At 49.1% G+C, this 24351-nt stretch overlaps 10 protein-coding genes and 1 non-coding gene across 11 annotated transcripts; 3 read left to right on the top strand and 8 right to left on the bottom strand.

Annotated features, from left to right (window-relative positions):
- The first annotated feature begins 19 nt into the window (after positions 1-19).
- Positions 20-2105, top strand: BJ212DRAFT_423691 (uncharacterized protein). Its single transcript, XM_041343163.1, has 9 exons — positions 20-385; positions 437-572; positions 618-672; positions 720-807; positions 852-1065; positions 1114-1268; positions 1318-1620; positions 1671-1823; positions 1877-2105. Exons 1-9 carry the CDS (start codon positions 140-142, stop codon positions 1934-1936), a joined length of 1410 nt encoding a protein of 469 aa, XP_041191158.1. The 5' UTR covers positions 20-139; the 3' UTR covers positions 1937-2105.
- BJ212DRAFT_1482739 (DNA-binding protein) lies at positions 2086-3154 on the bottom strand (the record flags this gene model as incomplete). The annotated part of the gene is made up of 8 exons (XM_041340478.1): positions 2086-2169; positions 2221-2325; positions 2375-2442; positions 2496-2605; positions 2654-2769; positions 2828-2991; positions 3043-3069; positions 3127-3154. 8 exons carry the CDS (start codon positions 3152-3154, stop codon positions 2086-2088), a joined length of 702 nt encoding a protein of 233 aa, XP_041191157.1.
- A 175-nt stretch (positions 3155-3329) lies between these two features.
- BJ212DRAFT_1367647 (DNA-directed RNA polymerase II subunit RPB2) lies at positions 3330-7896 on the bottom strand. Its single transcript, XM_041336150.1, has 9 exons — positions 7642-7896; positions 7071-7588; positions 6726-7016; positions 6164-6673; positions 5150-6115; positions 3900-5104; positions 3818-3845; positions 3677-3766; positions 3330-3620 (listed from the first exon to the last, which is right to left on the bottom strand). The coding sequence occupies exons 1-9, from the start codon at positions 7649-7651 to the stop codon at positions 3549-3551; spliced, it is 3690 nt and encodes a 1229-aa protein (XP_041191156.1). The 5' UTR covers positions 7652-7896; the 3' UTR covers positions 3330-3548.
- Positions 7892-7964, bottom strand: BJ212DRAFT_t82. The gene has a single exon. It is a non-coding gene; the product is annotated as a tRNA-Phe (tRNA).
- An 87-nt stretch (positions 7965-8051) lies between these two features.
- On the bottom strand, positions 8052-9026 carry BJ212DRAFT_1275837 (uncharacterized protein; the record flags this gene model as incomplete). Its single annotated transcript, XM_041331243.1, has 3 exons — positions 8052-8242; positions 8295-8442; positions 8493-9026. 3 exons carry the CDS (start codon positions 9024-9026, stop codon positions 8052-8054), a joined length of 873 nt encoding a protein of 290 aa, XP_041191155.1.
- Positions 9027-9671: 645 nt separating this feature from the next.
- Positions 9672-11647, top strand: BJ212DRAFT_1482737 (uncharacterized protein; the record flags this gene model as incomplete). Its single annotated transcript, XM_041340477.1, has 6 exons — positions 9672-9826; positions 9875-9903; positions 9957-10840; positions 10890-10958; positions 11009-11345; positions 11403-11647. The coding sequence occupies 6 exons, from the start codon at positions 9672-9674 to the stop codon at positions 11645-11647; spliced, it is 1719 nt and encodes a 572-aa protein (XP_041191154.1).
- A 117-nt stretch (positions 11648-11764) lies between these two features.
- Positions 11765-14954, bottom strand: BJ212DRAFT_1482736 (uncharacterized protein; the record flags this gene model as incomplete). Its single annotated transcript, XM_041340476.1, has 5 exons — positions 11765-12259; positions 12310-12796; positions 12849-13989; positions 14044-14445; positions 14564-14954. The coding sequence occupies 5 exons, from the start codon at positions 14952-14954 to the stop codon at positions 11765-11767; spliced, it is 2916 nt and encodes a 971-aa protein (XP_041191153.1).
- A 126-nt stretch (positions 14955-15080) lies between these two features.
- Positions 15081-16071, bottom strand: BJ212DRAFT_1367638 (uncharacterized protein). The gene is made up of 2 exons (XM_041336149.1): positions 15566-16071; positions 15081-15509 (listed from the first exon to the last, which is right to left on the bottom strand). The coding sequence occupies exons 1-2, from the start codon at positions 16032-16034 to the stop codon at positions 15295-15297; spliced, it is 684 nt and encodes a 227-aa protein (XP_041191152.1). The 5' UTR covers positions 16035-16071; the 3' UTR covers positions 15081-15294.
- Positions 16072-17208: 1137 nt separating this feature from the next.
- Positions 17209-18187, bottom strand: BJ212DRAFT_1447938 (SURF1 family-domain-containing protein; the record flags this gene model as incomplete). The annotated part of the gene is made up of 4 exons (XM_041338471.1): positions 17209-17299; positions 17355-17460; positions 17511-17902; positions 17958-18187. The coding sequence occupies 4 exons, from the start codon at positions 18185-18187 to the stop codon at positions 17209-17211; spliced, it is 819 nt and encodes a 272-aa protein (XP_041191151.1).
- A 46-nt stretch (positions 18188-18233) lies between these two features.
- On the top strand, positions 18234-22158 carry BJ212DRAFT_1482733 (ANTH domain-containing protein; the record flags this gene model as incomplete). Its single annotated transcript, XM_041340475.1, has 13 exons — positions 18234-18268; positions 18328-18375; positions 18434-18591; positions 18645-18787; positions 18843-18918; positions 18968-19106; positions 19158-19342; positions 19390-19526; positions 19577-19996; positions 20045-20530; positions 20578-20727; positions 20780-20864; positions 20921-22158. The coding sequence occupies 13 exons, from the start codon at positions 18234-18236 to the stop codon at positions 22156-22158; spliced, it is 3300 nt and encodes a 1099-aa protein (XP_041191150.1).
- Positions 22159-22288: 130 nt separating this feature from the next.
- On the bottom strand, positions 22289-24308 carry BJ212DRAFT_423428 (uncharacterized protein). Its single transcript, XM_041343162.1, has 2 exons — positions 24306-24308; positions 22289-24255 (listed from the first exon to the last, which is right to left on the bottom strand). Exon 2 carries the CDS (start codon positions 24053-24055, stop codon positions 22580-22582), a length of 1476 nt encoding a protein of 491 aa, XP_041191149.1. The 5' UTR covers positions 24056-24255; positions 24306-24308; the 3' UTR covers positions 22289-22579.
- Positions 24309-24351: the final 43 nt, after the last annotated feature.

Raw genomic sequence — 24351 nt, 5'->3', positions numbered from 1 at the left:
AAGGCTTCTCGTCTTTAGAGTCGACTTTGTTCACGCCAATTACTGCGCTCAGCTTCAAGTTTTAAATAACCGGGAAGCACCGATCTATAGCACCAGCGGTGAACCCGAAAGTCAATAGCCGTTCACCACTGATCCCAACATGCTTGGCGACGAAGAGGACGTTTTTGACAGTGTCACTTGGGAGTCCCCTTCGGCACCCTATGACGCCGATCACACCGTCCAACCGTCTGGCCCAGGCTTCAAGCAGAGTACGGCTGGGACAGAGGATGAACGGGGTCCACACGATCCAAAGTGGGAGGGATATCTCATTGTTACTGTCAAAGATCCTGTAAAGGAGCTTGCAGAAACTAAAGATGCATACGTCTCCTACCTAGTCTCGGCAAAGGTGTGTCGTAATATAACCAAGTTCTTGTGCATAGTTTTGAAGCATTTGCAGACCAATCTTCTAATATTCTCTACTCCTAATCCTTCCTCTCGTCGACGATTCCAGGACTTTGTATTTCTGCGAGACCACCTTGTGAAGGATTTCCCAGCATGCGTGGTACCTGCTCTTCCCGACAAGCACCGGTTAGGTATATGTTGCCCTCGTAATCTCAATATTGTCTAACCACACATAGAGTACCTGACGGGCGATCGCTTTAGCCCAGAGTTTATGGAGCGCCGCAGACTAGAGTACGTATGTGTGGCGTGTGGATTCGTCAGTGTCTCATTTTTGACAGCCTCCACCGTTTCCTCGAACGGATATCCCGACACCCCACCCTACAACGTAGCACTCTCGTTCGTGCGTTCTTCGAGTCGACAGAATGGGTACGTCGATTTAGCGTAGTCCAAACACCCCTGACACCTTCCAGCACGTTCATATGCATCAACATCTCGCACACCCTCCAGGGCCAGAACCCACACCAGGACTCATCGATAATATCTCAGACACCCTTCTCAACGCGTTTGCACGCGTACGCAAGCCCGATGAACGCTTTCTCGATATGCGCGAATCTGTAGATAAATTCGAGGATGGGCTTGTCATCTGTGAGCGCCTCTGGAACCGCGTCCGCGGTCGCACAAACGGTGAGCCTATCTTATAACAGCGTGAGGGAGTATCTGAGGCTGAACGAGGTGGCGGTCTCGCTCCCGGCGAAGATCTGACAGCGGATTATCACGATCTAGCGGTTGCCGTGCAGGGACTTGGTTTTCTGGAATCAGGGATTACGGATCCCTTGAACCACTTCTCAAATACCCTGCTCGAATTTTCTGCATTGCTCAGACATAAGGCATGATGTTTCGATAATATCCGAGTCACCTACTCACCGCTTCTTTCAGACTCAAACGACCACCGACCCTTTCCTCGTCCACCTTCATTCACTGCTAACCTACTCCCACGCAAACCGCGCAGTCTTGAAACTTCGTGACCAGAAGCAACTTGATTTTGAGGAATTATCGGATTACCTTTCTGGAGTAACACAAGAACGTGATCGGTTATCTGCCGTTATTTCAGGGCACGCAGGAAGTACAGGGCTGGGACTCAGCGCATACCTAAAGGACAAAGTGGACTCACTCAGGGGTGCTGACGATGATCGCAGCAGAGTGGAGAAGATGAGAAAGTTGGATATTAAGATTAAAGAGGTGTGTACCTACTGCGATGCTTACTTGTCTATTTTTCAACATCGGGTTAGCTACAAGACGCTGTAACAACAGCGCACGAGACATCAGATGCGTTCAGTGATGAGACTCTGCGGGAGCAGACCATATTCCAATACACGAAGGAAGCGGAGATGAAAGAAATGCTGGGCAACCTTGCAGAAGGTGAAATTGAATTTTATCAATCGGTATGTTGTTTTTTTCAATCAGCCTAGCCCTCGAATTTCATAATTTGATCCAGGCAATGGAGGAGTGGGAGCGGATTATACCTGTCATCCAACGTATACGGGTTGACGTTTAGCGTTCAGTACTAACCTGATCTATTCATATTCCGTTTTGCTGTTATCTCGCACGTCATGAAAGGACTTCGGTTGCAATGTATTACTAGTAGTTTATAGTAGATTATCATCGAGTATGTCAACTGGGATTCCAGCTAGCTTCAGCATTTCCTTATCCTTCGATATCGTACGCGGAATCATCTGGGTTCTTGATGAGTTGGAGCTTGTGTTCGGATTCTTGAACTGCAAGAGAGATCTGTAGTACTGTGAATGTCAAGGCCGAATCTCATCGACGTAACCTGCATACATTGATGATACCTGTGTCTACTGCCCGAAGGAGGTGCAACTGGGCTTCTTCAGATGCCCCAGAGGTTGTGTGTTGACGGTCTGCGGGTACCCATGGTGGGGGTTCCTTTTGAGAGTCAAACTGTCTGTTATAAACATCTGACTAGGATCCTTACGTTGTCCTTGGAAGCTGAGGGCACTGTATTTTCCTTGAGTTCAAGGACTATTGCAAATGAGGCTTCGTCTACCTCAGCTCAAGTGAGAGGTTTACTGTGAGAGACGAAGAGATAAGCTTACCACCGGTGGGAAGTTCGAGAAGCCCCAGTTGAGACTCGATCATATTCAGTTTGATGAGAAAGGAGCGAAAATACTGGCCAAGTTGAGCGGAGGACATCGCCTCCTGCACGCTAGGTAGATGTCATTGCTTGTGCGCGCAAGTGAAAGATGCAGCACACCTCGTATCTTTGTTATAGGATTCGACCTCAATCATGTTTTGGACTGAAAAGATGAAGCGCTCAAGGGCCACTTGGTTCTTGTCCTTGATAACGACTACCACCTTGTCGACATTGCCCTGTTTTTATCGAAAACTTCATTGCAGGGGAAGTGTGAAGCCGATGCTAAGAGCTTACGAGTACAAGTTCGTCGGAAACAGCCTTGACAGTGCCAGAAATATATTCATTTAACGCGGGATGGCGAGACTGGAAGACGGGCGTGTCGTATTTCTTCCGTCGCACAAATAGATCTGCTGGGTATATTTGTCTGACGTAGAGGATAGTATGGATGGCAACTTCGACTAAATGTTTGATTAGATGGTGATCATGGAGTCGTTTTTGAACCAACTCACTAAATTCAGTCATTCCTTTCACCGCTTCTGCCGCCTCTCCATTTTCAGAGATTTCTGAGGAACGCGGAGGATATGATCACTCACGATTCCAGGTGAGAGGTGTCTCCGACATGGCCTATGTTCAAGGCTAAGTTTTGGTGATCCGTATTTGAATCCGAAGGATATATTGGTTCAATATTTTCTTAGAACGAAAACACTTCAATTTGATCCGTGTTGCGAAATACAGGGGTTGGCGGCAAGTGAGTACTTAGTCTTCACGAGAACGCGTAACCAGTTTCTATGAATCACGTGGCTGAATTCGCATATGACGGTCACATGATCCTAGCTGACGCGCCCAAATTACTAGCCATGGCAAGGTCGCCGAGCCTGCGGCTCAGCGAAGCTTTCCAAGGGGTCAACATAGTGTTATTAGATGGCGACTTATAACTAACACTGCATCCTTATTGCCCAACAACAATTAATGCAAAGACTACGGGATCTCTCGTGATACGGGAATCGACAATAAGTTACGTTCCATCCCTGACACGGCCAGTGGAGACAGTATACAGACGAGCTGCGATATTCATGCTTTGCAATTCCTGGCGACCATCTGAATTTAGCAAAACTCTACTATCAATCAAGGATGAATGCAAACCTGGAATAATAATTTTGCAGCATAAGGAATATACAACTGTGAACACGCTGTCTTGTTTTTGCATGCACGGCACTCGAAGCTTTGCTTTTTCTATTTCACAGACATTAGCAGGTGATGATTATGACATATGAAGGTACTCACGAGGTTGGCGATTGCAGTGAGACCGCAGCTGGAGATTCAAAGTAAGTCCATGGAACAAGATCAAATAGATCAAATGACTTACATGTCGCAAACATGCAAACGGTAGGCATCACTAGCCTCGAACAAGCGCTCTTTCAGGAAGCCAGCAACACCATGCGAAATCATACAATCACGTTCCATCTCTCCGAAACGGAGACCACCATCACGACTACGACCCTCCACAGGCTGGCGCGTCAAGATCTGCACGGGACCTCTCGCGCGCGAATGGATCTTGTCATCCACCATGTGTTTGAGACGCTGGTAGTACGTGGGGCCGAGATAAACCTGCGCTTGGAGCTTCTTGCCTGTGTGGCCATGGTACATGACCTCAAGACCTCGGGACTGGTAGCCCTTTTGGCGCAGGAAGGTCGACACAGACTCGACCGTGAGATCGGTGAAGGGAGTTGCGTCACCCTCGTTTCCTATCAGTGTTGCCACCTTAGAGAGCAGACATTCAACCAAGTGACCGATGGTCATACGCGAGGGGATGGCATGAGGATTGATGACAATATCAGGAACAATTCCTTCGGCGGTGAAGGGCATGTCTTCCTGTCGGTAAGTGATACCAATAGTTCCCTTCTGACCGTGACGAGACGCAAACTTGTCGCCAATCTGGGGAATACGCGTCGACCGAACACGGACTTTGACGAATTTCTGGCCCTCCGAATTGGTCGTGATCAACACTTGATCAACGATACCATTTTCTGTGCTCTTCAATGGAGTTGAGACATCTCGTCTCGTGTGCGTCCGAGTACGTTGTCCAAGTTCCTCGCTGTCAGGGGGAATGGGTGCAGTTTTCCCAATGATAATATCTTCCCCAGAGACACCGGTACCGGGAGCAATCAGACCATCGTCCTCAATTTTGTCGTACGTGCCGTGCTTCATCCGCAGCGTAGTATCACGAGTAGGTTTCTCAAACTCCTCCAGCTGCTGTACACCACTCTTCTTCTCCAGGTCCATGTAACTGCGGTAATATATACTCCGGAAGAGACCTCGGTCGATCGAACTCTGATTCATGATGACAGAATCTTCTTGGTTGTAGCCACTGTAACAAAGAATGGCCACGATGGCATTTTGTCCCGCAGGAAGCTCTCTGAATTTCAGGTACTCCATAGAGCGCGTAGTGGCGAGAGGCTTCTGCGGGTAATACAAAATATTGGCCATGGTGTCCATGCGAACCAAGAAATTGGTGAGGTAAATGCCCATGGCTTGTTTACCCATGGCGGATTGGTAGGTATTACGAGGAGACTACAAACGGTCAACTTTCATACACAGAAAAAGCACACCACTCACCTGGTTGTGGTCAGGGAAAGGAATGATACTCGCGCAGACACCTAGAATCATGCTCGGGTGAATCTCACAGTGAGTCCAAGTATGCGCGCTGATCCCTGCCTTCAGCCGTGCAGCTGGGTCATAATCGCCGTCATTCTGGTGAGGATCAATACCCGCTGACTGCAATCTGGAGTTCTCGAGGTCCTCCGGAGTCATACAGATCATGACAGTCTCTTCTTCCTCCGCATCCAACAACTCAATGATTCCATTCTTTACTAGCTGCTCCCACTTGAATTCCTCCCCGTCTTCGTCGCGATAACCTTGGTTCAACCATTTGATATGCTTCTTTTGAAGGGCGAGCTGCTGGTTCTCGACAATAAATAGCGGTCGGCAGACACGACCAGCGTCTGTGTATAATCGCAGCTCCCGCTCACGGATGTCGCGAACAACAGAGACTTCAGGACTGATATCATCCTTCCTACGAAGCTTCTTAATCGTCTTCACGAGATTCGCGGGATCACGATGCACACCCATCCAGACACCATTGACAAAGACCTTCGTACAAGGCGTCGACGAGTGCGCATTCTCCTCCAGTGATTCAAGACCCCACTCCTCCAAGAACTCGATGACGGGCGCGGAATAAGAACCGACAGAGATACATGCCATGAGGGCGAGGTTCTTCACGAGACCACAAGCCTGCCCTTCTGGCGTTTCGGCAGGACAAACCATACCCCAGTGCGTGTTGTGTAATTGACGAGGTTTAGCAATCTTGCCCTCGCGACCGAGAGGGGTGTTGGTCCGACGCAAGTGGGAGAGAGTAGATGCGTAAGTGTACCTGTTCAACACCTGAGACACGCCAGCCTTCGATGACATTGCCTTCTTTTGGTCGCCCCAGTTGCCGGTAGCAAGTGAATATTTGAGACCATTGGTAATTGTCTGATGCTTAACGGCTAGCGAGAGATTGAACTCCTTGTGTGTCTCCACACACTATGAAATCATGAGCATATGCAAAAGTGCAACTTGACGGAGACTTACCTTCTGGAGATAACGGTAAACATCCCTCGTCAATTTCTTGAACAGCATGCGGAATAGACCAGCAAGTAGAGGACCAGCTAAATCAAGACGTTTCTTCCCGAAATGATCACGGTCATCCAGCTCTCTCCGTTCAAGGGCGGCGAGGAGTAGTCTGTGGATCATGTATCCGAAGAAGTAGGCCTTCTTTGACTCTGAGCCCTCCGACATGGAGACGTGAGGGAGCATCTCTTTCTGCAAGATCTCTTGAGCGTAGCGAATACGCCGCTCTCGCGACAAACCAGTGGTGGTACCACGGTTTCCGATGAAATCTAGAGCAACTTCGCGATCTTGGATGACAAAACCATCATCGATACATGGCTTGAGCATTTCAAGCATCTGGGCGTCTTGCATGTCATAGCAAATGTGCTCTAGGATGTCTCGGTCAGAGATAACGCCGAGAGCGCGGAAAACGACCCAAATAGGAATGTCGACACGAATGTAAGGGATGGTTGCTTTCATGACATTACCCAGCTGTGAAAATAAGATGGATAGGAAACCCCAGGCAGCATTGAGCGGTGCTTACCGATCGCTCCTGATTTCTGTGGAACATTTTGACCTGGAATTGACTGATAGTCTTACCACCTTTCTCTACAGCACTCCGAATCTCGGCCAAGAAATTTATCGGTGATGGCTGCGCCTTGGCAAAGACATAGACGTGGTTGGTTGCCATACGCTCCTGGGCGATGAGGACCTTCTCTGAACCGTTGATAATGAAGTAACCTCCTGAATCATATGGACACTCGTTCAAGTCGTACAGGTCCTGATCTTGCAGGTCTCGAAGTATACAGAATGTCGAACGAAGCATGATAGGGACCTGTGAATCAGGCTAAGTTAGGAAAACACTCTTCATTGCTGCCATGTGACACACCTTGCCAATCCAGACCTTCGTAGTATCCTCAGGTGCCTCATGTCGCTCTGCCTCCCACAGAATCTCTCCAGGTGCCCCATCAGGATCTTCGCGCCCAAGGAGGACTCTCTTCTTCATCTCGATGTACAATGGGGCCGAATACGTCAAGTTCCGCAAACGGGCCTCCTGAGGAAACACTGGGACCACGGATCCATCCGCTTCTGTGACGGTCGGTCGCGACAGGTAAATCTGGCCAAATTTGATCTCGTAGCGTCGCGTCATATCTGTGTCATGACCAGTGTGTTGATCGGCCTGGTCGAGAATAAGATCCGCATTCTCATCCACAAGCTCTTGCATGGTATTTTGCACAAACTCATCAAAAGAGTCCAATTGCTGTCTGACAAGACCTTTTTGCTCGAAAAAGCTGGAAATGACGGTCCAACAATCTTCCTGCGTTATCTCTTCAAACTCCTCCTCATCTTCCTCCATGCCATAGTTTGGGTCGTCATAATTAATCAACGGCTGAGAGGGCTCCATTTCTGGAGAGCGCACATCAGTCAGGGCAAGGATGTGAAGGAAAAGTGAACATTACCTTGGCTCATGATTCCGACGGAGAAACGACGATGCAATGAGAGCTTTTGAACTTAGGACACAAGTCCTAGTGACCGTAGCCAATGCTGAATCAACGTTTTATGCAGTTTTTAAAATTACAGAGCCAGGATAACGAGTAAGAGACGGAGAACGATGAATCCGACGTCGACGTCGGTGAGCAAGACGCGTTAGTGAGCTTTGTTGACTGGTGTTGTTTACAAATACTTGATTGTAATTCAGACAAAAAAATATGCCAGGACCGTGGATTGAACACGGGACCTCCAGAACTTCAGTCTGTTGCTCTCCCAGCTGAGCTATCCCGGCTTATGGTGGAAGTGCTTTATTGAACAACAGAAGGTGTAAATAGAAATAGCTTCAAGTCTCTACTTTACAAAATCATAAGTCAGTTTATTATAAGTAACTGGATATATCACCAAGAACCTCCTCCCCGTTATCTTCCAAAGCGGGAGTCTGGTCCTGTTTCTTCAAGATCGCTCCTTCGTCCCCCTCAGGCTCAGCAAGTGTAAGCACAGGCGGCGGCCGTATCTCTGGAGTTGGGCCGCTAAAGTCCTTTCCCGTCATTCGCGACAAAGTCTGCATATCTGGCCACAGCGTAGGTCATTTCCTAAGCAATGGGTCAGCACGGGGACTTACCATATGGCTGACGGTTGTTCAAACAGTAATTTATTCTTGCCGAGTTCTTCTTGTCCTCCACTTTAAACTTGTTCTTGCATGACTTGCGGTCGCGACCAGGTAGCACATAAGATATTAATTCGTAGTTCTCGCCGAATTGTGATAGCGCCTACAGGTGTATATAAGTAAAATATCCTCTGCATTTACCTTATGACTTACGTCGTAGAACAACTCCGTCTCCTCAGCACTCCAGCGAGAACCTCGGAAACGCCTCCCATACGTCCCAGAATTTACAAATTTGGAGACGTCCGATTCCTCGACATGAGTGTAGTCTGCAGTCTCATCTCCAACATTCCTGTCCACAAACAGGGACTCTTCGTCGATAATGGTTTCTCCATTAGGCCCAATACGGATTTGAACGTTATATCGACTGGTAGCAACGTCTTGCGAATAGTCAAATCCGCTACCACTCGTATCTTCGACTGTACACTGGCCACCGTTCATAGGTACAGAACTGGGTTCTGTAGATATCGCAACCTCATTCGTGACGGTGCGATGATCAGGTGCAGAGCTGTTATGGCCGGGTTGCGCAGTATCATCTTCATTTCGACCATACTTTCTCGCCTCCATGGAAACTCTCATTCGCGCTCTCTTTTCCCGATTGATTTTTTTCCAGGCCAAGTGGTTATCGACAATTTGAGCTGCTTTACTACTGACACGACCCCATCCGGTATCTTCACATAATGTAGCCATAGTCACGGCAGTTGGATCTAAATCTTCTCCAGGGTCTACACTGGCATCGTAGGGCAAGGAGGGAGCACGTGTTTTGCGAGATTTCTTCGGAACTTCAGAAGACGCGCGAGATTGAGACCTACGGTTTCGGGAGCTGGATACTCCTGAGTGTGGTTCCACGGGCGGGGGAATAACTACAACAGGATGTTCTTGAGTGACATGGAGTGCTGGCCGAGGGTGAGGAATCTGCACTTGACGATCTCGAGTAGTGGGAAGAGGTATTAGAGTGTTTATAGGCATCGCAGGTCTCTGAGGAGCATGCACAGTAGCGATAGGGAGTCTGACAGGAACCACGATCGGCGGCGGCATAGAAGAAGATGCAACGGGTGGAGGAAGTGGTGTCACAGCTACCGCAGTTGGAGCATGCTGTTGTGACGAAGGCATAATTGGAGGACGAGCTTCAGGGATTGATGCCAGTTGTTTCGGTGCGCTGGCCTCCGCGGCGCGAGGTCGCGCTTTGGCGACCGGTCTGAAGACCGTGTTTCCTTTTTCTATTAAAAAGAACACGATGAGGTTTCTAATGAACATTAAGAAAGCACTTACGAACTCGTGTACTCATAAATATCAAGATCCTATATTAGATGCTATCAGTTTGCTTAAGGAAAGATGGCGAGTTTGATTCAGAAGGCTTTGCCAAACATACGCAATCAACGCCTCATGAATCGCAGTCAAAACATCCATTTGCCCGTAGCTCAGGAGCCTGACTGGGAGATTAACAACACCGAGCAAGATCTCTCAAAAATTAGAAGCGCAGCAGACAGGTCACTTTTCTCTGCTCTCCCATGTATCATCATCTAATATCCTCGCAGTTTCGTCATCCTACAGTCCCTGAAGCAATGTATGATAACATTTATGTTCGACCCACAGACTCAGACTGACTACTATCTACAGCAAGAGAGAAATGGCTGCGCTCAACATTTCCAAAGTTTTCCAGCCGCTCAAGGGGAGGAAAACCCGCCGATGCTATTCCTCCACCGCATACGATATATAATCGCGGCAGGTGCACTTTGGAGATTGGTCCGCACATATTCACAGAAACAACCATGTTTGAAGTACACTATCACCCCATTCTTGTGCACACAGCACCTGGAACTACCTATACGCAGCAACAAGGTGCCACCAGTTCTGTCTCTGCGCCACAAGGATCTACTACTCCCCTCCTTTCGTCATTACCAAACTCTCCAAGTATCCCACCGACGCTTATCAACCAAGTGAATGCAGCAGCTCTCTCCAATCCGACATTGGCCAACTTATTACAACTGGCTGCCTCAGGAAACGCATCCATGGACCAACTCAAAAACCTTGGCGTAACGATACAGCAACTCGCATCTTCATCCGGACTGAACCTGGATGCTTCTTCGATGCAATCCGCACAGGCGCAGAACACAGCAACGGCTGTGGCTAATGGTGCAGCGTCGCCTATTCACCCAGTGTATCGAACCAAGGATTTTGATATCGTAATCGAATTCCGTGAGTGTCCTACGGACCGTTGGATTTTCCCTCGTGGTCCTGCCGTAGGCAATTTCACCCCAGTGCCAGGGTCAATGGGATCATATGGCGAAATAACACTGTCTACGCGTATTCCGTTTGAACAACGGACCGAAGTAGTTTTGGAGTCCCAACCCGATGGACAAGTTCGGTCGAAGACACCAGAACCCCAGGAAGTGGTCACATTTACTTTCACCGGGGCGAGTGCTCCCATATGGGATTCGATATTACGCTGGATCGGCTCTGAAGACAAGTTAGAAGAAAACCGCAAGATTCTCGAATCCATTGTAAGCATGAAGTCCTTGTAAAGTAGAATTCTTCTAATGTTTCACCAAGAATACACCTCGACGAGTATACTTGGCACACAGAATAGCAGAGGGCTCTCTACTAGCCCAAATTCAAAACGTCAGTGCACTGCAATCATACAGATCTTACTTGATTCTGACGGAACACAGGCTGCAGTTCCTATATTCTCTACGAGGCTCCTCAGATCAGCTGCAGAAAGCAGTAATAAACCAAAACGCAAGGCGGCACCTCGCAAACCTCCTCAGGCCCAGGCCCAGCCTCAACCTCATCCTCAACCTCAGCTTCAGCCACAGCCTCAGCCACAGCAGACCCAGTCTCAGCCTCCACCTCCACCTCAAGACGCAGGACCTGTGCAACAAAGCGGAGAGCCAACTCCACCTCCACCAAAGAAAAGGCGCCAAACACAGCCGAAATCCACGCCTTCATTACCCAAAATAGCTTGCTTTGCGTGCGGACAAACAGATGTCCCTTTAATTATGGGCGGAAGTAGGTTTTCATACTCTTGCCTTGGGTTTACTCTCTGACATCGATCACGACACCCAGGATACTGTCGACCGTGTGTTGAAGCCGGCTGCGCTATCGATGATATACCGCAAGTAGGCAGTAGCCGGTACTCCTACCAATCCTCCGCACAACACTCGAGGCAAGGCAGCACCTCACATACTCCAGATGCCCAACATCAGTCCGCTACTGCTTCAAAGACCCACGCGGTTTTTGTTTCGTATCCTAAAGCCTCAGCAACAGAGCAGACGAGTAATGTACTGACGTCCGATGCCAAGCTGACCTAAATATCATTAGCAAGATAATTATGTGTACATCGAATGCGTGTGTGCGTGATATGCGATTACAGTGATGCAAATGACCAGAGTCTAAGATCCTAGATAAATGATAGGCGGAATAAAGGCTCACGTAAAGAGGCCCACTGACCAACCCAACCACCAAGTAACGACTCTAAGCTCCAGAATAATGATCACAACCTCGAAGAGAACAGCAGACCAATGAATGAGGAAAGCGATCCATATGCACGGCATGATCAACCATCGGAAACCCGAATTGTCGATCCAAGGATGCCAATACATGAATGTACAAAAAATGGCTGCGCGCGTTTGCAGATAGGTGATGGCGAATGTGCACAAAAAGAGGAAGAAGAATGCGAACCAGTGGCGGACGGAACGACGAGGAAACGATGTGATGTCGTACCGCTTCGGCTCTCCCGTGAACTCGTTTCGGTACCAGGGTATAATGAGGAAATCTTTGATATCTTCGCCGATGGTCCTCCCATAATTCCTCCAAACTGGCGCAACATTGTCGAGGATGAACGTCAAAGCATCCATTCCGAACTCCCATATATGCTGGTATGGATCCTTGTAGCTTTCTTCTAGTGCGATGATTTGAGAGAGCTAGAAGATGGTTAGTAGATATAATAAAACAATTGACGATGTGACTATACCTCTGGGTAAGCAACTGAAGTGCGCGAGAGGGCATTGTTGTGCCCGTTTTTGACTCGAGTGTGCAGACTCTTGACTTTAGCCAGAGCGCTAGCCACTTCCAACTGCTTGTGCGTTAGAGCCTCCCTCTTATATTCCAATTGACCCAGTGTATCCATAAGCGACGATATGGGCTCATCGAGCAAGCTATCTGGCACCACATCTTCCTCGGCAACAGAAAGGTACATCTTGAAAATGTGTTGTTGTCGAAGAATGCGAGTATGTACGTCCTCGACGGCCCTCCACCCTTTCCGCTCCCGAGTCCCGCCAGTGACCGATGAAGGATCCTGGTTAAAAGCTTCCAAAAGCTCTACAGGTAGGCCTCGATGCGGAATACCATGCGTGTTGGCCATCCTTGCTTGTAGGTTGTCATATTCCCGGACCTCTGCAGCGATCTTCTGTAGTTTCTGGCGTACCCGATGGTTCTGCGCCTTAAGTTCATCTAGCGTCCTTATCGGACCTTTTAGCTATAGACGTCTTCAAAGGGAAAAGAAACACTTACTGCAACTTCTTCTCATACTCATGCTCTAGTTCTTCCTCCTCGGCTTCTTCGCGCTGCTTTCGCTCTGGTCTCTTGGCTACGTCGGGGATGGGTAGGGACATCCGGTGGATTAGCCTCTGACGTGTAATTGCTTGCGGTGGAATGACGGAAAGCTCAGATTCAGGCTTGTCACGAGGCAGTTCAATCCCACGTTCTGAAGCCAGTTCAGAGGGCAACGGATCCTCCACAGGTGCAGAAGTCGCCTCATGTACAGCTGACGTCTTGTCGGGAGCATTGGTCTCAGTTCCCGATTCACGGGGTGACGGTAGATATGATGAAGGCGCATGAGGCTGCCTCCGATCGCGCCTCTTACGACGATGACCAGTAACACCAGCGAACGATCCACTATAGTCGTCTGACTGCGAGTGAATGATAGAGGAAGATCCTTCATCACTCTCCACCTGCCGACGCCGTATCCGTTGAGCAAATGGAAGGTGCCGACTGCTAGCTGGTGAAAGTCCGCCTGGGGAGCTCTGGTGACGATAAGGAGATGTGGTAGATGCGATACTATGGGCATCAACGAGAGCCGGGATGACATGACGCAAACCTCGATTCTTTTCATTAGCCCTCCTGTAATCGCCGTCTATCGAGCTGCGCACAGAGTCAATTCTAGGCTCGAATGAAAGTTGGCCATCTGAGGAGCGTATTCTTCTGAGTGAATCTCCGAAAGAATGATGTAGCGAGGGGGAGGATCTGATCGAATGAAAGGGATATGACGGAAGGATTAGTGACACATCCGAAGGGAATGATCCCCCCCGAGCAGAGGTAGAATCGTCACGAATGATAGGCAAAGTGGAATCTATCCTATTGGATTTAATGTACTCTTCCACGATCAAAGCCGACAAATGCCATTTCGATCGTTTGCTGCCATTTTTGTCTAATAGGTGTTTGAGCCAAGTGAGTGGCTCAGCGCTATCTAACCAGGCTTGCGCGCCCGGATCAGAATCAACGTACCACCGCGTGGCTTTCGCGAGGTTGATGGGGTCCTCGTTCGAAATGGAATTATACACAAGATTATACCTCCGTCCTAATTGGTCACTAACAATAGCTGCCTTGCGGAATGTGGGCTGTTTTGTTTTTGATCTGATCCTAGAAATCCTATCTGTGCAATAAAGTTAGCATGTGATTATGTGGCAACCCGTCTCCAAGGGCTCACCTGCAAAAAGAGTGTCTTGCTTTTCCAATACGGCTTTGTTTGAAAGCGAGGCTCTGTCTTTGCCTTTACGTTTTCCCAATGACCAACGTCTTTCAAGTCTTTCTTCTTCAGACTGGGACCCAGTCCAATCCAAAGTAGCACCCGCATTCGAAGAAAGAGGGACAGGGTGAAGGGGAACTGCCTGGACAGATGGGCTGAAGTCAATGTCCAAAGGAGGACGTGAAGGACGAGTGAAACTCGGAGTAGATGCTGGAGGAGACTGTTGAAAAGATGTATCCTGCTTCGGTTCGCTTAGAGTTTGACCTTCTACAACAGTTGGCTGTGACGGGGTGAATGACTTGCGATCTCGCCTTCGAGATTGCAGTTCTAGGGCTCGTTGAACATCTTGGAGTATCTTAGGGTCTAGATGAGTATGTTCGTGAGTAGTCACACAGCTAATAATCATTCTACTTGCCCTCATGAGCTACGTTATGAATGTGGACCGTCAGTGTTAACATGTAAGCAGAAGCATGGGACTCACACAAGTCATATTCGTCCGAGAAAGCTGAGGGTTCGAACTCAGCTACAAAAGGGTCTTTAAGAGCAGACAAGCCTCTGCTCTGACTCATTCTCTTAGACCTACGCCGTAGCTCAACGCTGCGAGATGAATATCTCTTCGGAGAGATCTCAGGGAGGATCCCAGGAGTAACGTCCTTGGAAAGAGGACGAACGTTTCCGTCGACAAAGTCTTTCATTGGTAGAATAGGAGGACCAGGAGATCCTATGGATGAATGTGACGACTCTCCATGAGGTGATGGTGCAAGGAACTGGTTGGGAAAGCGGATGCGAGGAAGAGGTGAAGTATCGTGGTTAGGAGTTGGTGTTTGACTGAAGCTTGTCGATAGAGCAGGACCTGGGCCTGGTTCTGCCATTCACTTGCGGAGAGTTCAAAGCAAGCTGAGGGCAGCGCTATGAAAGGATTGGAGGCAGAGGCTGTTGGATGCCGCATCAGGGCGAATTTCTTCATATGGAAACAAGTAATATATATATAACACATGCCAAGAAATTTCCGTGTGATTACAACGAGGGTCAGGATTCGGAGTCAAAAACTAGTGAAAAGCAGTACCTATCGGTACACAGTACAGTCTAACAAGACATCTAGGGTATGTTCTATGTAAAATAAATATAGGTTGCATGGATGTATCATGTTAAGGAAAGGGCTATGAGTCTAAATCAATGAATTATATTGGGATGTGGGACACAAAAGCAAGATCATGCTCTGCTAACAGTTTTGCGGCGGATCTTCTGCGAAGTAGACATAGTCGCCAAGCGCAGCCTGTTGAAGGGATTGAAGCGGGTTAGCCCAGACGGCTTAGACTTTTCAAACGAAGGGACCTCGGGGCTGAGGAAAGGAAGGCGACGAACCGCCTCCACCGAGGTAGTGCGATCACATTGTCGTGGGGGCAGAGGTATCTGTGGAGCTGGAGCTAGACATCGCAGATGAAAAGTTAGAATAGTCCATACACCAAGCTATGAAACACACCAGCCGGAGGTAAAACATAAACAGGATGTTGGCGTTCACCGGAGTAACCGTGACCAGTCGCGTAGTCGAACGATGATCGACGAGGATGACGAGATTGGGGACCTGTGGTAGGAGGCTTGAAGGAGGTAGCGTGAAGTGGTGGGCGGGGAAACGCCACAGAATCAGAATCAGAATTGCAATGGCGAGATCGGGGACCCGTGGTAGGAGGCTTGAAGGAGACGGCACAAACTGGTGGACGGGAAAACGTCACAGATTCAGATTTGCGATGACGGGGTTTGGAATCTGTGGTAGGAGGCTTGAAGGAGACAGCACACATTGGTGGATGGGAAACCGTCACAGATTCGGGTTCAGATTTGCGATAACGGGATTGGGGACCTGTGGTAGGAGGCTTGAAGGACACAGCACAAACTGGTGGACGAGGGAACATCCTAGAAACAGATTCACATCGGCCACGACACCCAATCGACATGTCGCGCTCGCGCTCGCGTCTCCGGTCGATAGAAGCACGACGCTCACGTTCGCGATCAACAGACTCACGACGCCGTCCCTCGCGGTCAACAGATGCACGATGCTGTCGCTCGCGATCAAAGGAATCATGACGCTGCCGCTCGCGGCCAACAGATGCACGACGCTCTCGATCGTAATCGATAAATGCGGGGTGTTCTTGTGGTCGGTCAAGAGACACACGACCCCTTCGTTCACGATCGATAGATTCATGCCGTGCACGCTTTCTATCAATAGACGCACGACGCCCTCGCTCAGTGTCGAAAGAGACGCGTTTGTGTTTCTTATTTTCACGTGCGTGTTGCTCATAATTAGGGGAACGCTCGACTTGCAGCTGACACGCCGACTCTGTATTCCGCCATCAGATGAGGCCAACACATTACTAGCAAATAAAAAAGTTGATATACCTTGCTCTCTGGCTGCTAGAGCCCAATCATTCTGAACCTCGACATCATCACACATGGCTGAGTACTCTCGGCTAAGGATAGGTGGTTGGAAGTTGGCTGTCGCGTGTAAGCCCGGCATTCGCTGTGCATCACGACGCCATTGAGTTTTTGCTTCCTGTGTCATCGTAGAAGCGCGCGGCCGGCGCGGGGGATGTGGCTCGTAGCGAGCTGGGTATGGGGAAGGGATGGCCTGAGGGCATCCATACAGAGCAGCAGTGTTGAAAGACATCGCGGCGGTTGTAGGAAACAGAAAGATGAGAGACGGTTGGGATGATGACTTGGAGGGTGTGAGATGAGAAAAGTGGATTGCAGAGAAAGGGAAGTTAAATAGGTGAGTAGCACTGGCGAGCACATGCGCGAGTGGCATTCATCCACAACTCTGAACAGTGGTAATCCACTAGTGTGCGGTGGAAAACACAAGCAATAGTGGCACAATGACATGGGATTGACAGACCTGAGAATATGCCTAGTGTTGCGGCACACTTGTGAGGTACCCGCGGTGGCCAGTGCTAGTGTCCACAGTGAGTATCCATTGTCGTTTCAACACTGTTCACTTCAATGCATAATAAGCAACTCTGTTTTGATTATCTCACACTGTATGAGGTATGATGAGTCACTGGTGGAGAGATGTGGCAAGACGGTAAACTATAGCTCGCGAAAGCCACCCTGCAGTGTTCGTCTGCACAATAGCCATCACCTTGGTAGTGGGCGGGGGTGATTTTGAGCTCTTCGCTTCAATACAAGTCGCGCCAACATAGCTGTAGTGAAGGCAGACAGGGAAAACCTGTCATGATCCATCAGTATGCCAATAACATACGTGGTTTCGAACTGACACCCACCAGGTGATAACATATGAAAGGTGGGCGTTGCGAACATCAACAGAAGCTGCGCGTCCAAGTGGTATACCCTTACTCAGGCGCGACGCAGCGTCCTGAGATGAGCCATCTGAAAACTTATATTGATAGCTGGCACAAAGTAGACACTCGGGTGCATACCATAGATCTGTTCTACGAATACTGGCTGTACATTTTCTGCTTCTCCACCAGCGCAGTCTGCCATAGCATCGACGTCAGCCCAGTACCACGTTCCTTCATTTGGTTTGTTGTCTGGGGTAAAGCTGTTTCGGGTATGCGATGTCCTTAACATTCCCAATATTTCGACCTCGCCTGCTTCCCCTCGTTCGAAGGTATTGGCATCAGCAAACTCTTTTGCAACGAAACCGCGGTCAACGAGGACGGTTGATCCGTCAGACCTGATCAATGGTGTGACAACATGATATCCATGCGAGCCCTCCCGGACGCGAGGACCTAGAAGCATCGAGTGTTTACAATCCCATCTACCACGGAGCAACACTCGACGATAGACGAACTCTGGCACGACAGAGAGACTTACTCAGCGACCTACTCAGCCTCGACCGTGTAATGATGCTGTGATGTACGCACTTTACTCGCTTGGGAAGAAAGATCGGCTCTCGATGGAGTTTCTCCTGAAGCTCGTCTATCAGGGCCACTTTCCATTGTAAACGTTGCATCTGCCAAGTTCCCAAGGCGAAGGTGAAAACCGGGATAAATCCTAGTGCGAAGATCGTCGGGCTAAACCAAGAATTCTTGCGTGCGGTATAAGATTTTGTCGCTTGAGAGTCCTCGCTATGGAGCCATCGACGCGTTTTCATAATAGTATCCCGCCATCTTGACCTCGACGCAGCCAGCCGCTGCAGCATGTTTATGAGAGAGGCAGTTTGGTCTACTAACTGGTAAGTAGACTGGATTCCCACGGCTGCTGACATGACTGCGGGGCTTTCTCTCGCCCAAGTTCATTTGTTCCTTCTCCTCAATCTAATTATTGGCATTGGGCATACATGTACGCTGAACCCAACCAAATGACGGTTTGAAAATGACTCATAACCCAGATCATGCAGGTCTACCAGACGACGTCCGAACTTCGATATTGATGGTGACGAGGTCCACTACCCCACCAGGCCGGTCGACAAGGACAAGGCAGAGAACGAGCTTGTGATCAATATCAAGAAAGCAACAAGCCCAGAGGAATCAGCTCCGAAGCAGAAGCATGTCCGAAGTATGCGTTCAACCTTCTATTCCCAATCAGCAGTCTCGTTAACCTCACTAAAGAATGCATCGTTTATACTTGGGATTACCATAGTTCAATATCTTTCTGGAGCGGTTTGCGGGTGCAACCTATCTTGTCTGATGAAGTCCAAACTTTTAAGGCTCTCATTACTGTACATAAAGTGTTGCAAGAAGGCCACCCAGTGGTGTGTAACTTACTCACCGATGGCTACCAGCACCTAACTATCGGTTCTCCCTCAGACAATCAAAGAGGCTCATGGCCAAGCGGGATGGTTAGAGACTTGCGCCAGGACTGTTGCCACAGAGGGTCAACGCGGTAAGGTTTCTGTTTTCAAGTCATGTATGTCATGTGACCCTGTCCATAGGCTATGGACCATTAATCAGAACCTACGTTCAGTTTATTCTGGCCAAATTGCGTTTCCACCGCCTGAGACCGGAATTTAATGGATTGTTTGAATACGAGGAATACATCTCGTTGAAAGGCATCGATGACCCTAATGAGGGGTGAGTATTTACCCATCACTAGATGCTAATACACATCGACATCTTTAATAGTTATGAAACCATCTCAGACCTCATGGGCCTTCAGGACCAAATCGAATCGTTCCAGCGGATGGTGTTTTCTCACTTTAGGCATTCTGCCAATAATGAATGTCGTATCTCTTCATTAGTGCCCCTGGTCAAGGAAAGCTGGGGTATTTATCGATTCATTACAAGCATGCTTCGCGCCATGCACCGAAGTAAGGACATCACAGCTATGTGTTGTCGAAGCTCATCGACTTTTCAGGAACGAATGACCACGACGCACTGGAACCCCTCCGCCAGCGGTTCAACTCGCAACACTATAATTTAAGAAAATTCTACTACGAGTGTTCGAATCTCAAATATTTGACCGGCTTGATAAACGTTCCTAAACTGGGTCAGGTATGCTATGATAACTCCTTGTCACGTCCTAAATTTGATATCCCCGATAGGAACCTCCAAACCTGTTGGATACCGGAAGTGCTCCCGACCTCCCTGCGAGACCCAAAACTACCAGTGTAGCTTCACCAGCTCCCCCAGCTGCACCTTCACCTGCCCCTGATGCAGCTGTTGTTAATGAGCAAGCCCGTATGCTCAAACAATATGAAGACCAGCAGGCTGCTTTACGTGCACAACGTGAAGCCGAGGAACGTCAGAGGCTAGAGCTCGAGGCACAGCAGCAACGTGAATTTGAACAACGGCAACGGGAACAGGCAGAGCGGGAGCGCCTTGCACAGGAGCAGCTTATGCAGCAGCAGATGATGCAGTACAATAATCAAGCCGTTCAGCAGGTCAGTGATTATGAACGCGAGCTGCTCGCTATGAGGGGGCAGTACGAGCGCGACCAGCTGCTTCTGGAACAATACGATCGAGTAAGTAATATGTGTGACTTATGTCCCACATGCTCATAAATTCAATAGCGGGTGAAAGCGCTGGAGGGTGAGCTCGGCGGAGTAACGTCCAATATTCATGCACAAATGGCATCGAAGGACGAATTGATCAAACAACTCCAGGACCAAGTGACCCTTTGGCGGAACAAATATGAAGCACTGGCAAAACTCTATAGCCAGCTACGGACTGAACACCTGGACATGCTTTCGAAGTTCAAGCAACTGCAACTCAAGGCTAATTCAGCGCAGGAGGCCGTAGACCGCATGGAGCGTATGGAGCGCGACCTGAAGGCTAAAAACCTAGAACTCGCTGATATGATTCGTGAACGCGACCGGGCACGCTTTGATATCGATCGCCAAAAATCCTCACACAAAGACGAAATTGACCGCCTGCGCCGCGAGATAAATTTCGCGAACGAGCGCGCTGAGGATGCAACACGCTCCAAGAGTTCGGAGGTATCGAGTGTGTTGAGCAAGTATAACCGTCAGCTCACAGAGCTTGAGGACTCATTACGGGTGTGTTATACTCATTTTTTCTGATTTCTCTAATATTTTTGTTGCAGTCCAAGCAAATGCAAATCGATGACCTACTCGTAAAACTCAACAACGCTAGTGGTGACATGGAGCGTCTCAGAGATGAGAAGGATCAAGAAATCTTGATTCTTCAAGAGGGTATGGATAGCACCATCCAATCGCTTTCTGAAGCGCAGCAGGTCTGTTGGCATCCATCCGTTGCATTTACTGATGCTGACAGTATCCTTGCAGAACCAAGGTCTCAGCGAAGAAGCAACGAATGCCCAAATTGACACCCTTATTCTCGACAACCGAAAGAAGCTCAACCAGGTCATCGGTTCGTACCATATGAGTGCTACATGCACCTCGTAACAAGCTCACTCGTGTACACAGATTCAATCCTGCAGGCCTGCGTGCAGAAAGTCGACGACGCCATTTACGAGCTTGAGTCACCAACCCAAGCTGGCAATATCAACTCCACGCCGGAGTACACGTTGTCAATGATCGAGAAGGCTATAAATAACGCCACAGATTTCGCGATGGTCTTTAATCTCCACCTCAGTGGTGATGTCGGAGGCGATTACGTCGACGTCATTAAGGGCGCCAATGAGTTCGCACAGGTCCTTTCAGATGTTCTCATTAACTGCAAAGGTGTCACACGACTCGCTAACGACGATGACGCCTCGGACAAGATTGTTGCAGTAGCTAAGAGCGCCGGTGACATTGGCCTGCGCTTCTTCTTGAACCTGCAGTCCTACAAGCTTGATCTCCTGCAACCCGCACAGCGGAAGGAAGTTTCGATGCGCAACAACAGCGAAACGCGAACCGCCCTTACTCGTCTCTCGGAAGTCGTTGACACGCTCATACCCAAAGGTACCAAGGGTGGTGCTTTGGCACGGGCCAATGGTGACATCGGCGACATTGTCGAGCACGAAATGCAGAGCGCTGCGGCAGCCATAGAAGCTGCTACTCAGCGTTTGCAGGAGCTCATGTCTCGGCCCCGGGACTCCGCACGGTTCAGCGCAGTTGATCTGCAAGTCCATGATTCTATCCTGTCCGCCGCCATGGCAATCACAAGCGCTATCGCAAGACTCATCAAAGCTGCTACAGAGTCTCAGCAAGAAATCGTTGCCCAAGGCAAGGGCTCAAGCTCAGTCCAGCAGTTCTACAAGCGGAACAACAGATGGACGGAGGGTCTTATCTCAGCTGCTAAAGCTGTGGCATTTGCTACCAACCTTCTTATAGAAAGCGCGGATGGTGTGCTGTCAGGCACACATTCCCTTGAACAGCTGATCGTGGCCTCGAATGAGGTAGCGGCATCCACCGCCCAACTCGTAGCAGCCTCTCGTGTCAAGGCCAACTTGATGTCTAAGACTCAGGAGCGCCTCGAGCTTGCTGCAAAAGCGGTGATAGAAGCATGCAAAGCGCTTGTCAGACAAGTGAAGGCAGTCTCTGCGAAGCAGGTAGTTGAAGAGGAGATGGACTACAAAAACATGGCTGTACTGGAATATAAGAGACGCGAGATGGAGCAGCAGGTCGAGATTTTGAAACTGGAGAAGGATCTTGGCGCAGCGAGACATCGTCTGGGCGCGATGAGGCGTGCGGGTTATCACACTGACGAAACGGATTGATAGATGATCGGAATATGACGTATCACTTAAGTAGTTTTCTTCTAATTTACTTGGTTGTGGAATTGCCAGGAGGATCTGCGAACCAAATGTAACCACATAATGTTCTCCGTTCAAAAGGGTTCTTGGTCGAATATTTTTGCCGCTCTAAAAAGCGAAATGTGTATGCCTAGCAAACGACAGTAGCAGAGACCATTGATATAAGTGGCTGGTAGGGGTAATGACGAGGGAGCGGCAAAAATGTAGGACGACTTAAACTACTAAGACAATGGGTTGAAGGTGTCAGTATATTAATATTCGAGCAGTAGAGTAAGTAACGTAAGAATAATAGACCGAATAATTGATCAATTTAAAAGAACGTGTCTATCGGAAAAAAGGCTGTATCAAATGGGGATAGAATTCCCATCTTCTTCATCAGTTGAAGTCAGTCGAAGGAGAGATCAAAAGACTCTTTTCCGCTGTCAAAATCCAGGAAGCTGCCTTCATAACAATTGGCGTCATCCGTAATCTCCAGGAAGGAGGGCTTCCTAATTACGGATCGCTGCGGTACCGCCGTGTCGCCCACGAGCGATGGTGTTCGAATTGCAATTGCACACTTTGGGCGCGGCGGCGGCGATAGAGGGATAAATGGGACATTGCTTGATCGCCTGTTAAATAGGTCTTCATGGCACATCGTCTCGGCAGTATGCGGCCGAGCTCGTTGACGTTGTGGGGGCGGTAGACCAACTTTGGTTAATGATGACTGGGATGTTAATGTCGAAGAAACTATTTGTGCAGTGGAGGGACGTGGAAATGATCTAGGCGTGGGTCCTTTGGAAACATTTGATGCACTGCGAGTAGGGGCCGAACGCGGAAAAGACGACACAGTCGTCTTCAGGCCTTCCTTCCTGTACATGGTACCATACATAGGCGTCGATGCAAATGTGGCTTGCTGGGGATTTCGTAGAGCATCTCCATACTTCGCGTCAAATTCACCCTGCACAATGGCCTCCATCTTCAACATTTCCGCGGGGGACATGATATATTGCGGGGTAAACTCCGCGGCTGGGTATACTATACCCGATGCAAGAGATTCTGAAGAAGGTTCATCAAGCAGGGACACAACAGCTCTGGGTGATGTCAAGTGGGAGCACCCTGCTTCTGTTGGAAGACTGAATACCGAGCGTAAATCTTCATCTGTCATTGCTGTTGACGGTTTCCTAGAGCCTGAAAACATACGTTTTCGCACAACAGTGTGAGAATGTGGGAGCGGTGGTATACGGCCTTCTGTTGATAAAGGATCGTGATCGGATGGTGTGGAAGGAGAGGTTGGCGTAGAAGTAGGGGGTGTGTAGGCACGTGAACGATGGAAGGAATGTTGTTTTTTCAATCCCTTGTCTCCTCCAAAAGATTCTTGCATACCGCCGGAACTTGGTTTAGCCTTTTGCAGGGTTGAATGCGACATAGACTTCTTCAGCTGGTGGAAAGCTAGTGGTGGTGGAGACGATTCTGCGGCGTCCCTGACGTGAATGCGGCTCGACTTCTTTACCCGTTGGCGCTGAGTACCGAAGTCACAATCAAAGCCTAGGCTGATCTCTTTATATGGCGGATAACGTTGATCATTAATTTCATCCATTGCTAGGTCTTGGATCCGCCAAATGGCTGAAGCACACGATATGTCGGAAGAACTCCCATCCGCCGATAACGGAGATTTATCTTCGGCACCGTCGTCCGCGGCGGTAAATGTGACGTGTGACACTGTAGGAGGTGGGGGAAGTTCACGAGCTGGAGCAGGACGAGAGGTGGATTGTTGGCAGGCTGAGGGTACGAGAGCGAACATATACTTCGGCGGAGGGAGGAGTGGATGTTTTTCGAGGCCGAGACACAGTGCTCGCACCCTGGAACGGGCTGGGCGTCGCATAGCCCCTTGAATAAATTGTGGGTCGCACAGCCACAGCAGGAAAATCTGGGGGGCCTTTGCGACTCTGATCAGTCAAGGTTACCGCAGATCCATGCTTTGACAGCGAAGGTTTAGAGGGTTTATTCAAAGAGCTGCAATGCACAGGGCTTTCTAGGGTTTTTTGATCGTCTATTATCTTGTTTCTCTTGGACATTTCTCTACTGGACGAGAGTTGAGGACGGAAATTTTTGCAAGAACAACAAGTCCCTACCTAGGCAATGTGCCCCGGCCGTCTGCTATAGGAGACAAACGGAACC

The sequence above is a fragment of the Suillus subaureus genome, assembly GCF_016647635.1.
Source record: "Suillus subaureus strain MN1 chromosome Unknown BJ212scaffold_24, whole genome shotgun sequence".
NCBI classification, from domain to species: domain Eukaryota; kingdom Fungi; phylum Basidiomycota; class Agaricomycetes; order Boletales; family Suillaceae; genus Suillus; species Suillus subaureus.
The sequence above is the reverse complement of the archived record's forward strand: the minus strand, read 5'-3'. Positions and strand labels throughout refer to the sequence as shown.

Excerpts from the sequence above, each read along its gene's own strand:
- BJ212DRAFT_423691 (XM_041343163.1), top strand. The coding sequence starts at position 140 with ATGCTTGGCGACGAAGAGGACGTTTTTGACAGTGTCACTTGGGAGTCC. Across the intron at positions 386-436 it reads CCTACCTAGTCTCGGCAAAG|ACCAATCTTCTAATATTCTC; the intron begins GTGTGTCGTAAT and ends AAGCATTTGCAG. Across the intron at positions 673-719 it reads ATGGAGCGCCGCAGACTAGA|CCTCCACCGTTTCCTCGAAC; the intron begins GTACGTATGTGT and ends CATTTTTGACAG.
- BJ212DRAFT_1367647 (XM_041336150.1), bottom strand. Across the intron at positions 5,105-5,149 it reads CTTTCCCTGACCACAACCAG|TCTCCTCGTAATACCTACCA; the intron begins GTGAGTGGTGTG and ends GACCGTTTGTAG. Across the intron at positions 3,621-3,676 it reads CTGCAAAATTATTATTCCAG|GAATTGCAAAGCATGAATAT; the intron begins GTTTGCATTCAT and ends GATGGTCGCCAG.
- BJ212DRAFT_1367638 (XM_041336149.1), bottom strand. The coding sequence starts at position 16,034 with ATGTCGATTGGGTGTCGTGGCCGATGTGAATCTGTTTCTAGGATGTTC. Across the intron at positions 15,510-15,565 it reads TTATGTTTTACCTCCGGCTG|CTCCAGCTCCACAGATACCT; the intron begins GTGTGTTTCATA and ends TGCGATGTCTAG.
- BJ212DRAFT_423428 (XM_041343162.1), bottom strand. The coding sequence starts at position 24,055 with ATGCGACGCCCAGCCCGTTCCAGGGTGCGAGCACTGTGTCTCGGCCTC.